Source organism: Gigantopelta aegis, chromosome 8, assembly GCF_016097555.1.
Source record: "Gigantopelta aegis isolate Gae_Host chromosome 8, Gae_host_genome, whole genome shotgun sequence".
Classification (NCBI taxonomy): domain Eukaryota; kingdom Metazoa; phylum Mollusca; class Gastropoda; order Neomphalida; family Peltospiridae; genus Gigantopelta; species Gigantopelta aegis.
This window is the reverse complement of record NC_054706.1, coordinates 39,698,489-39,711,949: the sequence shown is the minus strand read 5'-3', so window position 1 is coordinate 39,711,949 and position 13,461 is coordinate 39,698,489. Positions and strand designations below refer to the sequence as shown.

At 35.9% G+C, this 13,461-nt stretch overlaps 1 protein-coding gene across 2 annotated transcripts in view; it reads left to right on the top strand.

Annotated features, from left to right (window-relative positions):
* Positions 1-509: 509 nt before the first annotated feature.
* The window catches only part of LOC121379905 (protein flightless-1 homolog), a 75,232-nt gene continuing 62,280 nt past the window's right edge, over positions 510-13,461 (top strand). For both annotated transcript variants that reach the window (XM_041508577.1, XM_041508576.1), the window contains exons 1-6: positions 510-588; positions 5,388-5,498; positions 6,134-6,286; positions 7,127-7,212; positions 11,273-11,349; positions 11,661-11,745. In XM_041508577.1, coding sequence (XP_041364511.1) covers positions 526-588; positions 5,388-5,498; positions 6,134-6,286; positions 7,127-7,212; positions 11,273-11,349; positions 11,661-11,745 — 575 coding nt within the window. In that variant the 5' untranslated portion in view covers positions 510-525. The remainder of the gene's footprint in view (positions 589-5,387; positions 5,499-6,133; positions 6,287-7,126; positions 7,213-11,272; positions 11,350-11,660; positions 11,746-13,461) is intronic.

The following is a 13,461-nucleotide window of genomic DNA, read 5'->3' as shown; positions in this document are numbered from 1 at the left end:
GCGGAAATTAGTCAAGCGAGACGTAGTGCCCCTCTTGATGCACTATCCTGATGATTACCTGCCGGATGGGGTTCATTTTGGACCTCGTGGAATGCGGAAGTACTTCTTCTGCATTCGCAACACTATTAGGCGACAATAGTGTTGTATATAAACCGGCCCTTTTAAGGGCCACCAATTCACCTGAAAGTGAATACCAATTGCAATTTGTTATTTTAACTAACCAATCTTTCTCTTTACTCTCCCCCTTTAATTAGCTTTCTATTTCTACCTAGTCTATGATGGTAATCACGGCTCGGGTCTAACATTCACAAAATACATATATTCGTACAAAGTAAACATTCATTAATACAATCTCTTAAATAGTATGTGACGTAGATTAAATATGAGGTGCCACAATTTTTATTGGTGTTCTGCCAGGAAGTGTTGATATGCTTATTTTGTGAGTTTTATTAGTGGACGTTAAATTCTTCCACTGGGACCTTTAGTGTCTGTACCAAAGGAGGAAAGTACAAACGAAGAACAAAAATGGCGACGACTGGAGTTCTTCCTTTCGTCCGAGGAATTGATTTAACTCGAAATGACTTCAAGGTAACACCATAAGGATATGTGTAGTTCTGGCATTTTTTATTTAAGGACGCTTTAACTAGAATGTACAATTTATATGGTTTCATGTGCATATTGATAACTCAGTATCGGTAGATGCTTTCAGAATTTGGCAAGAGTGACAGTGATAGATCTATTTTTAGCTGTAGTGTACTAGTGATGGAACACCTTTTAGATGATGATAACTAGTTTAACGTGCCCATATACCACTAGGGTTTCGAACACGCCCATCCCGAGTCCGACCTCCGATAAGATCGGTGGCCTGACTGGGGATGGAGGGGGGGGGGGGGTGAAAATGGACAGAATTTTGAAAATAGCAATTAGTAAGAAAGTTAATAGAATAAATGAAAAAAAAGAAAAAGGTTACAAGCCAAAAAAAAAAAGAATTGACTGCTCGGCCGAATATTTACATAATTTGGAGCATTTTAGAAGGACAGTCCAAAACTAAATAAGAGAAAGAAAAGAGGATCGGACTATTTAATAATATTAAAAAAAAGAAAGTAATTTCGACATAAAATTTTGAACGCAGATCTAAAAGTTTAAAGTCTGATCGATATGTCCACGCGAGTGGCCTCGTTAAGGCCGTTTGGGTGCACAGCTTAAAGGGACGAGATGGGTTGCATCCCGTCAAGAAAACCCCTATATTGACAGTCGATAGACGTTGAAGGTTTAGTGCTGTGCTGAAATACAGATCTTGAGAAGCCGGATCCGTCTGAACGAGAGAGAGTATAACATATAGTCCAGTCGTCATGGGTTGGTATAGTGGTGCGGACGGGCTTGACTCCAGAGGATACGAGATGGTATCACTATAAAGCAAGGTAAAGTCTAGAAAAAGAGTAGTAGGGGCCGACCCCGCTTCCTATTTCTTCTTAGAGTGGGGCGGTCAATCTTCCAGTGCTGCTAGGACAGGCTCAGACATGTAGAGACTAAATGTGAACAACCGTGGCATTCTGCAGAATGGCCGTCATACGAGTCACGAAAAACCCCAAGTCGACAGACGGAGAAATGGCGTGGAGGCAAGGAATCTCGCTAAAAAAAGAATCCATCCTGGTGGTACAGACTGTCGAAACGAGGAGCGTTCCAGCGTTCAATCAGTTCCAATGGCCGCATACATCCCAGTAGTAAACGTCATTTCGCTGACAAAAACAATGAAATGAAGGACCCCCAAGTCGAGCACACGAAAGCACGTGCAGTGTGCACAAGCGAAACAAACACGTCTTACCGCGTGGAACTCCAGACTGGGAATCCACCTTTTAGATGATAATAGTTATAACTGGGCGGTATTGAAATTTGAGTTGCGGTATCGCTATTTTTTGTGATTTACATCCGTACGGTATTCAGTATTGACACAATACCGATACTGTTATCAAGTGGTATACTCCTGCTATATCCGCCTAGTACCCCCTCCCCTAACGGTAACCCTCACCCTAACCCTAAACCTAACCCCAACCCCTAACCCTAACTAAAAATAATAAAGGGTGGGGGGACTGGGCAGATATTATTGCAAGTTGTCCTTATTTTTTCCCCGCTAACAATTTTAAAGAAATATTTGTTAGAATTTGTTTAAGGTTAGGGTTAGTGATAGTTATATATCGTACCGTCATACAGTTTCGATCGACATATGTTTTCGATACTTTGTGTGTAAAGTCATGTATCGCGAGATATTATGTCAAGTGCTGTCAACCTGAACATAAACAACGAAGTGTCTATTTTTTTTTCAATATTAAAAAAGCTTCAAGTGAAGCTGCTAACTTTATGTTTTGATTAAAATACTATAAATATTCATAATTGTGCATGCAATCAGTTGTTCCTAATGCTATATTTTGGTACTAATGAAATGTCTAACATAGTGAAATCCAGGTATCACAAATCCCTGCAAAGTTATCATCTGCAACACATGCCACCTGATCATTACACTGATCAATAAAATTTATGGAAGGCTGATTGGGTTACCTCTTATGTCATGAATTCACAGCAAAGTTCTTTTCAGCAATTTCTGGTGGGGGCATGTTTACATGTACATTTACATTTACTACAAATCAAGGTGGTTTGGTGGAGTTAGAGTTTTTGAAAATATATGGTTCTGCATGTACCTCTGTCTGAGTACTTAAGGTGGCAATTCGAATTTTGGTACCGTTGATACGTATAACAAGAGGATTAGACATTAACCTATGACAAAAACATAATGCAAATATGTTTTCAGTGAACACTGTTTATTGGTCTGAAAATTATTCAATAGTTTTTACAAGTTACAAACATTTCATGATTTTATTTTCAAAAAAGAATTATGATGTAAATTATTGCACGGAGTATAGACCCTACACTATCATAACATATAGACAAAAATATTCAACCAATGAAACTATCGAAAACATATGACGTTTGTCAAAATATAGCGGAAACACATGTACAACTTAGCAGCTAAGTTTTTTTGAGGGAGAAAAAGTTGGCATTCATGAGAGATTATCACCGTTTTTCACAATAAACTAATGTGACTTGAGAAAGGTAAAGTATTATTGTATGTACGAAGTATTGCTTTTATTATATTTTAATTATTTGCTTATCATATCAAAAACCTATGACGCTAGGATACAATACCTTTTAAAACAATTTGTTCTATAAAACCAACATAATGTTTATATTTTGTAATCCAGTATCGCTATGTTTTGCCTTTGAAAAATTAGACATTTTGACTAATCTGTATAAAATTTCCTCCACAAGGGTGCAGAAGACAGAATGAGGCATTATGGGACTAAATCTTCATTTTATTCTGTAGACATTCGGTTCATTCCGTTAAAATACACCCTATGAGATTTATAAGTATTAAATGCAGTAAACTTCACTTGTTGATCCACTGCGTCGTCGAGTGGTTGGAGTACTCGACTACAGTACCGATGGTCTGGACTTCGAATCCAGGCATAGCACTACATTGCTTGTAGTGTATAATGTAATACCCAGATGATATGGCTAATTCCATATCCCAAATAGGGAATGGGGTACGGAAGTATTTCCATTTGTTCACTTATGAATATTTATAGTTCACATTTATTTACTATAATTACCAAATTAATTTTCACTGACAGCCCATAACGACTCCATACTAACATCTCTTGATCTAGTTGGTTTGTTAATGTCACTTATCATGCAACCACGTAGCCTCTATTAGAAATTCGTAAGAAAAAATAGGCAGAGTTACGTCCCCTAACTACTAACCACTTCGGCGCATTCCGGTTACTTCAGGGATGGCCACAGTTGTTTATGAATCTTCAGCTGAGATTTATACATGCCAGTGCCTGGCATCATAAATGTCCCCACCTATGCTTTAAAAATAAAGAATGATACAGGTAAAAATTAGGTTGATGAAATTGTGTTTTGTTATAACTGACCATGTGTTAAATATAGGAGATGACTAGCAAGCTGTCACACACCCTGATTGTTTTGTTTTTCTTGCATGGAAATTTTTGATTTTTTGTTTTCAAAGCTGCAATTTCGCCTCGCATTAATTATCATAATTTCATTTAAATATACAAACACACAGTTTTAATGAATTGTGTGTGACAGTAACACAGTTGTAATAGATAATAGAAACATATGTTTATAGTACGTCCCACGGGGAACACATTTTTTCATACTATGGAATTTGCTACAAGTTATTTATTTTTGAGCTTCTTGTTTTCTAAATTACACACAAAAATAGTATATTTTTGTTATTTCCAAAAAACATATTTTTATTTTTACGTCAAACCAAACTTAAATTATTTACAAAAACAAAATTTTTGTAGGATGGGATGGACTATATGTAATATTCTGATCAGAACAGTCCCCTTCCTCACGTTCTATATTATGCTTTGTTTAGTTTTTTCAGTGTATTTCTGGAGACACGTGACCTGACCCCTCCCCTAAAAACACCACTAGCCAGTCTAGACTTCCTCTACACAATTTCCTGCACATGCGCCTGTTTGACTAAATATTTAGTTTGCTGTAAATTAATTAGGCCTATATACATTGCGTTATAATTTATAAAGTGTAAATTTTGCTGTAATAACGGCTAAATATATAATTTAACTGAAAACATCTACCTATAGTAGCAGTACTTTATGTTAGTCTTACATGCTGATTATTTAAGGTTAAATGTTAAAATGCAGACATTGTTCTATACATGATTATAAGCATAAGTGGCAGGCAAAACAAAAAACCTAATATTTAAAAAATACTCACCTAAACAATTTTACCACCTCCCCCCCCCCCCCCCAAAAAGAGAAGAAAACCCCAGTAACAACAACAAATCTGCCCCCAAATAAACAATAGCCTACAAAACAAGCCCACACACCAATACACACACATAACCAAAAACAACCCAGACTAACACGCACATTTGAAAAAAAGAGTTTTATCTATGTACATATACCAGTGGCGTATGAAGGTGGCAAGGAAGGAGGAGGGGTGTACGCACATGCACACACACACACAGAGTTGCCCATGAAGTGGTGACAGCAGGTTTCTCCTCTATATATCTGTGTGGTCCTCAACCGTATGTCAGACGTCGTTAAATAAAACATTTCCTTCCTAAATTAAATTCAATACACAAGGCTCTTGTCATATTTATACCCAACCCATTTTGCATTCGTCAGATATATTGTTAGTGCTTTACTAAAAGGTGGGAAACATTTTTCAATACCAAGACATAATATTACGTGACATAAAATGTTGCCTCTTTCCCTCCCACCCCGCTAATAATGTTTAAAGTACATATGTATGAAATATGATAGTGGTATTTGTTTCAGAATTACCAATTCCCCAGCATGTTGGAGAATATGACTGGACTGAGATGGCTGCGACTGAGCAGGACTCAGCTCTCAGAGTTTCCTACAGAGTTGGAAAACCTTCAGAAACTGGTAATGGTCAGGCGTCACTGGGCAAAATATTCCTCTTGTTACAATGATAATAACTAGACTTCGTTGTCTGTTGTCAGTCAACTGTGTAGTTAATCAGTACCAGAGAATTATTTTTTTAGTTTCATTTGTAAGACGAATAGGATAAAATTGGCAATTTCTTTTGTACTATAGTATACATGTACATGTATCTCAATCTGTGGAAAATTGATTTAATAGTACTGTCAAGTGAAATAACGGTAAGAATTACATTTGTACATTTTTGACATTTAGCATATCTTATTGATGATATTACTGACCTATAGGACTGTATTAACTTTATGACATTGAATGACATTCACTAGCTTCAATTGAAACAAGTACAACAGCCAACAGGATTTCACACTTTATGAGAAATAATTTTTTCGTGAATGGTAGAACCTATCCAAAGCTGTTTTTCAAATATGATGATAATGGTGGATTATGTGACATGATCTAATGGATAATGGAGACCTATACAATATTGCAGTTTAAAAACAAGAATCGTAGTTTATTTATTCATTGCTTGTTTGTAACTTCTGTTAAAATCGAGTCTGTGATCATGTAAACTGATTAATAATTTTCTGTAGTGTTTATTCATGTGGTTTGTATGTTTGTAGGAGGACCTGACTCTAATCCACAATGACATCAGTAACCTGGGTGATGGGATCCTCAAACTCACTGCACTGTCCAAGTTGAACTGCCGCTACAACAAGCTTTCTGACGCGGGTATTCCTAAAGGCTTGTTCTGTATGGAGGACCTGTCAGTGGTGGTCTGTAGCATTGTAAAGCGTGTGAAACACCTAACCAACCATTATCACTTACAGCAGGGCACAATATTTCACGCAGTCTCATTCTGTCCGTATGTCAGTTGTGTACGTGGTCAGCTGTTGTTAAAAAATTCAAAGTTGCTACCTTAGGTTCACCAGATTTTTATTCATGTATTCCAAAATTTTAAATTGGAAAAAGTCATGTCATATTAAAATAAGTTAAAAAACCCAAACATTTTGAATGTCATTATAATACAGACCTCACCAGTTATGCAAAATTTAATTAAAGTTAACGAAAAATCAGTCGGTTGCCTACAATTTTGAAATATTGTCCCCTGTTATACACATGTACATGCAGGGAACATGGTGTTAAGTATTACATCTCACTTCATAGTGCAGTTTTCACAAATCTTCATAGAACTGTAAAATATTAAAATATTGTTAGTAAAATAAATTTTCAAATTTCAAACTGTTACTAATCAAAATTTTGAAAACAAAATATTCCCTGGCAAATACATGTATGTTGTTAATAATTTCTGATTATTTCTGATTGATATAATGTATTATAATGGCCATAATCACTGAGTTCAAACTAAATTATTAACTTTTTATTATGTAGGAACATTAAGGTTAATACATTTGAATATTTGTTCTCTAGCAGAACATTTCTCATCTGTTGAGCTGCATAAAGAATAATAAAATGTAACTACCTGCATTGTTATGCTGAAATATTTCTGTGAAATACACTATTAAAAAGTTTTGTGTCTATAGCATTTGTAAGATTTTGAAGAAGCAAGCTATACATGTAAAGTAATTTTATCTTTTTTAAAAACCAAACCACAGGATTTGAGTCACAACCAGTTGAAAGAGGTTCCACCAGAGCTGGAGAATTCGACATCTGTACTAGTGCTAAATCTTAGTTACAACGAGTAAGTTTTCTTTCCCATACATCATACTATCTTAATTATTGTCATATTACAGTAAGGCCAGACTAATTTAGTTATATATTTGTTTGTATTTACTTCTAATATGTACTCCTTTTAACAAATATCTTTAACTCATTTCTATGGAAAAAACCCCAACAAAAAACAAATTCAACTTCGTAAATACCAAATATTTCAAATGAAGTTGTATGTGTGTGCATGATATAAATGATAGTGAAAAATAAAATAAAAGAAAGATATAAAATAAGATAAATAAATAAAAACCAGCTATTTCAAGTGATGTTGTATGTCTCCGATATAAATGATAGTGAAGAGTAGAAATACAAGAATGAAATGAAGAAAGAAAGAAAATTAATAAATATATAAGTAAATAAAAAAATTTGACTTTGTAAATACCAGGTATTTCAAATGAAGTTGTATATTTATCAATTATTGACCGTCATTGAGGGCAATATCATATTTTATGGACCGAAGAAATTGATATTGACCGAGGCCAACGGTGTTTTATTACATAATGTCATCCATAAGACTCGTACATTCCTGCTTTGTTTATCAGAATCGAAATATGCCAACACATAATTTCCCGCAATGCCTTAAAACGAAGGGATTTAGTGACGTCACGTAATCCTATGACGTTGTATGACACGCAGTGGAATGCGGAAATAAACAGTTGAAACATTACTAAGACAAAAATCAAATTCGAGACATTATAACCAGCAAGAGTGTCAAAAATCATATTAAAAGCAAAATAATATATCATGATGTATCATGTACGTTTCTAAATCTGCGAGACATTCCATACACAATTTAACGATTACTGACCTTGTTTTTGTCGTGTTTGCGGAATTAAACTCAGTATGACTAAAGATGTTATATTTTTGTTGAAGGACAGCAAAGCGATTTGTCACAAGTTTGTGCTTGTTTACATTAACGTTATTAGCAGTTGACGTTGCATTACGTTACCTACTCATTAATTGGATAGAATTTTGTCTCATCTTCATTTTCATTGGTTAAATCTCCCAGGGCAATATCACTTTTGATGGACTGGTGAGACCGTCTCAGGGTAATACCACTATTTACGGACGGTCATGTGACTGGTTTTTGACCAATAAGAATACAGATATATTCTCATTATGTAATAATATGATATAAATGATAGTGAAAAATAAATAAATAAGATAAATAAATACTAATTTGTGGATAGACATCAGCGGTTGCAAAACGAAGTACTAGTAGGCGTTGGAACTGACAGAGTAGGAGTTGGGGGTATATCGAGAGCTACAGACACTCAGTAATAGGGGCACACTGGGAGGGGGGGGGGGGGGGAGGTGCTCTACGGGCTGGAGTCTGTTACCACAGAAGTGTGCAATGTGGTCCACTTGTAATGTATATAGTTGGTGAAATTGTTGGCCCAAGAATAGAACAAGTATGATTCAGTGGTTTTCCGTTTAAAAAAGAAAAAAAAAGCTATTTTCCATTTCATGTTTTTGTAAATTCTGTTTCATTTCCGTTTCAGACTACAATATGTAATTAACAATTGAACTAACATAAGTTGTGACAAATTAAATTGTCCGAAAATTGACTCAGTGACTGGTGTCGACATGCGTCGCTATTCCTCATTAAATCAAAGTAAGCCTACATATTAGTAGCGAAAATCACATCAGGAGCAAAGGCTACAATGATAATAACTACATAGGCCTAAAGCATGATTGTCCAACAATTAAGTGCACTGTTTTATTCAACGAGGCTTAGGGTTCACAAAACGTAAACATTTATTTTATTATCTCTTTGACAGTCTAACGTCGTCTGCAAATTGAAGTGTGCGCATAACACAGCGAAAATAAAGTTACAGTGCAACGTTCAGCCAGCTGGGTTTTTTTTTTTTGCTAAACGTTTGCAAACATATTTTGACTGGTGGTTCCTGAAATGGTCATTCAGTTTAATGTGTAGTGTAAAAATCTGTCTTCCAAGGCAAGCGTTAGCGACAAACTTCTGGCTAAATTTACTCCTGGAAAAAAACCCTGTCTCATCTGCGCAGGCGCAACAGACTAAGCAGTAAACCAGCCCCAAGTTCAGCTAGCAAACGTTTTGCTAACGTTCGAGAAGTATTTGATTGGTTCCCAATGTGACCATTTGGTTTACCCTGAAGTGCATAATCCAGTCTAGCGTTTGCCAGTGGTACTGCGCACGGGTCAATCGTCAGTTTTACAGCGTGTGGCAATAGTAAAATAGTATTAATTTTTTTAACTTTACGGAAATCGTAATTCCAAATGTAAACTCCGTTTCATAATGGGATTTTATGTCCGTTTCCGCGATCGTGAAAAATCACTGGGTCTACTGTGCACATGAATCAAAACAAAATATATTTTAAAAACAAAGGCAATGAGCAGTAATGGACACTGTATTCGTGGGGAACTCAAAGTTTTCCTGAAGAAATTAACCCATAGAAGCCGAGCTATACATTCAGACAAGAACCAAGCAAATATGAACTGGAGTCTGAGCAACTGTGGCGAAAATAGACGCCGGAAATGAGGGTAGTAAACGTCGCATGCGACGTGCGATGCCTTGTTTTGCAACCACTGGACATGTAGAATTGATTAGTAGTTGTATGACTGTCTTTGTTTTAATGAAACAATTAAAGAAAAATAGAGCTGTGATAAAGGTCTGTGTGAGGGTGGGTTTTTTAAAAGTTGTTTTTAGGTAGAATGGGAGGCATATTTTATTAAATTTGAAATACTGATACAGTTGGAGAATTAAACATCACTGGAAATTTGTGTGAATATTTAACTAAACTTCCAGTTATTAAAAGTAGCAAACACGTTCCAATTAAGTTCCTTTTATTGTATGAATCTTTTAATTTTGCACTTTAAGGCCCTTGACAGGGGACTCCAGAGACTTCGTCTAAGTTGTTTCACTGCTGACCACGAAACAGAATTGGTTGTGTTCATGATCTAAATATTGAAATCTGATCTGCAAACAAAGAATTAGTCGTGTTCATGATCTAAATGTTGAAATCTGATCTGTAAACAAACAATTGGTTGTGTTCATGATCTAAATGTTGAAATCTGATCAGGAAACAAACAATTGGTTGTGTTCATGATCTAAATGTTGAAATCTGATCAGGAAACAAACAATTGGTCTTGTTTATTATCTAAATGTTGAAATCTGATCAGGAAACAAACAATTGGTTGTGTTCATGATCTAAATGTTGAAATCTGATCAGGAAACAAACAATTGGTTGTGTTCATGATCTAAATGTTGAAATCTGATCAGGAAACAAACAATTGGTTGTGTTCATGATCTAAATGTTGAAATCTGATCTGCAAACAAACAATTGGTTGTGTTCATGATCTAAATGTTGAAATCTGATCTGTAAACAAAGAATTAGTCGTGTTCATGATCTAAATGTTGAAATCTGATCAGGGAACAAACAATTGGTTGTGTTTATGATCTAAATGTTGAAATCTGATCAGGAAACAAACAATTGGTTGTGTTTATGATCTAAATGTTGAAATCTGATCAGGAAACAAACAACTGGTGGTGTTTATGATCTAAATGTTGAAATCTGATCAAGAAACAAACAATTGGTGGTGTTCATGATCTAAATATTGGAATCTGATCTGTAAACAAAGAATTACTTGTGTTCATTATCTAATCCCAAAGAGATTCTGAATGGCCAGTTATGTAGAAAAAGTTCTTACAAAAATCTGACATCATCCAAATTCTGGTGCATGCCACTAAGTGAAAAATATTTGTCTTCATTAAACACTGTAGTTTTTTTTTAGCAAGGGAGAAGTTTCGAACATATAGTTATTTCTTCTTGAGAGAAAGTCAATAAGCAGGAGGATAGTGTGTGTGTTTTTGTGTTTTGTGTCATTAGTAAGTCAATAAGCAGGAGGATAGTGTGTGTGTTTTTGTGTTTTGTGTCATTAGTAAATGATTTAGGGTAGGAAAGTAACATTGTAGCTTTAACCTTATAGTAATAAAGATATTTTTGGTCTATATAATATTTCTTGTATTACATGTTTACTTTATTTTGTTGCAGGATTGAAATGATTCCGAATCAACTCTTTATTAACTTAACTGACCTGACCTTTGTTGACCTGAGTAACAACAACCTGGGTAAGTTTGATTCTCAAACTCCCATCATGACTTCATACTCTTGTATGTGTTTAAAATCATTTTTGGATGGATTTTTGTTAACATCATGTGGCTGATTTTTGTAACATTGGGGATTGGGCAGACTTAGTGGTCCCATTTTTAGTGAACTTTTAAGTTGGCATAAAAGTTGTTTTGTGCAGTTAAAATCATTCTGCATTAGAAAAAGTGTATGTCTATATTGTTATGGTTTTATGGTTTTAGCAGCAGTGTATCAGACTTCGTAAATTTAGATCTGTGTATTATTGTAATGGTTATCATTGTTTACCTTACAGAAACCCTCCCACCTCAGATGCGACGTCTAACTAACTTGCAGACACTGATTCTCAGCAACAATCCTTTGATACATGCACAGCTTCGGTATGTCCACCGTAATAAGTTAGATCTCCAGTTTCACAGAACAGCTTCGGTATGTCCACCTTATTGAGTTAGATCTCCAGTTTCACAGAACAGCTTCGGTATGTCCACCTTATTGAGTTATATAGATCTCCAGTTTCACAGAACAGCTTCGGTATGTCCACCTTATTGAGTTAGATAGATCTCCAGTTTCACAGAACAGCTTCGGTATGTCCACCTTATTGAGTTAGATAGATCTCCAGTTTCACAGAACAGCTTCGGTATGTCCACCTTATTGAGTTAGATAGATCTCCAGTTTCACAGAACAGCTTCGGTATGTCCACCTTATTGAGTTAGATAGATCTCCAGTTTCACAGAACAGCTTCGGTATGTCCACCTTATTGAGTTAGATCTCCAGTTTTACAGAACAGCTTCGGTATGTCCACCTTATTGAGTTAGATAGATCTCCAGTTTCACAGAACAGCTTCGGTATGTCCACCTTATTGAGTTAGATAGATCTCCAGTTTCACAGAATAGCTTCGGTATGTCCACCTTATTGAGATAGATCTCCAGTTTCACAGAATAGCTTCGGTATGTCCACCTTATTGAGTTAGATAGATCTCCAGTTTCACAGAACAGCTTCGGTATGTCCACCTTATTGAGTTAGATCTCCAGTTTCACAGAGCAGCTTCGGTATGTCCACCTTATTGAGTTAGATAGATCTCCAGTTTCACAGAACAGCTTCGGTATGTCCACCTTATTGAGTTAGATCTCCAGTTTCACAGAACAGCTTCGGTATGTCCACCTTATTGAGTTAGATAGATCTCCAGTTTCACAGAACAGCTTCGGTATGTCCACCTTATTGAGTTAGATAAATCTCCAGTTTCACAGAACAGCTTCGGTATGTCCACCTTATTGAGATAGATCTCCAGTTTCACAGAATAGCTTCGGTATGTCCACCTTATTGAGATAGATCTCCAGTTTCACAGAATAGCTTCGGTATGTCCACCTTATTGAGTTAGATAGATCTCCAGTTTCACAGAACAGCTTCGGTATGTCCACCTTATTGAGTTAGATAGATCTCCAGTTTCACAGAACAGCTTCGGTATGTCCACCTTATTGAGTTAGATAGATCTCCAGTTTCACAGAATAGCTTCGGTATGTCCACCTTATTGAGTTAGATCTCAAGTTTCACAGAACAGCTTCGGTATGTCCACCTTATTGAATCGATTAGCATGCTCAACTGAAAGGTGTTTGTTTCTTTTTATGGCTGTGAAAGTCGTGAGAAATGATGGTGTGTTGTGTTGGTCTCCCTTGGTCAGTTCCCTGACTTGTGTAATGAAGACAATGGTGGGCGCAATACTCTGGAAAACTGCATGTAAAACACTGGTGCTAAATTGTACCAATAAACATTTTGTATTGTTTTTTGTATTGTTTTTTGTTTGTTTGTTTGGTCATTCTTGTAAAGTGCTCACTTGATGTGCAGTCAGTCTGGGATCGATCCTTGTCCGTGGGCTCATTGGGCTATTTCTTGCTTCAGCCAGTGCACCACAACTGGTATATTAAAGGCCATGGTATGTGCTATCCTGCCTGTGAGATGGTGCATAGAAAGTAATGGAAAAATGTCCTCTCTAAGACTGTCAGAATTATCAAACGTTTGACATCCAATAGCCGATGATTAATAAATCAAAGTTCTCTAGTGATGTCATTAAACAGAACAAAACAAAACTTTCTGTTGTC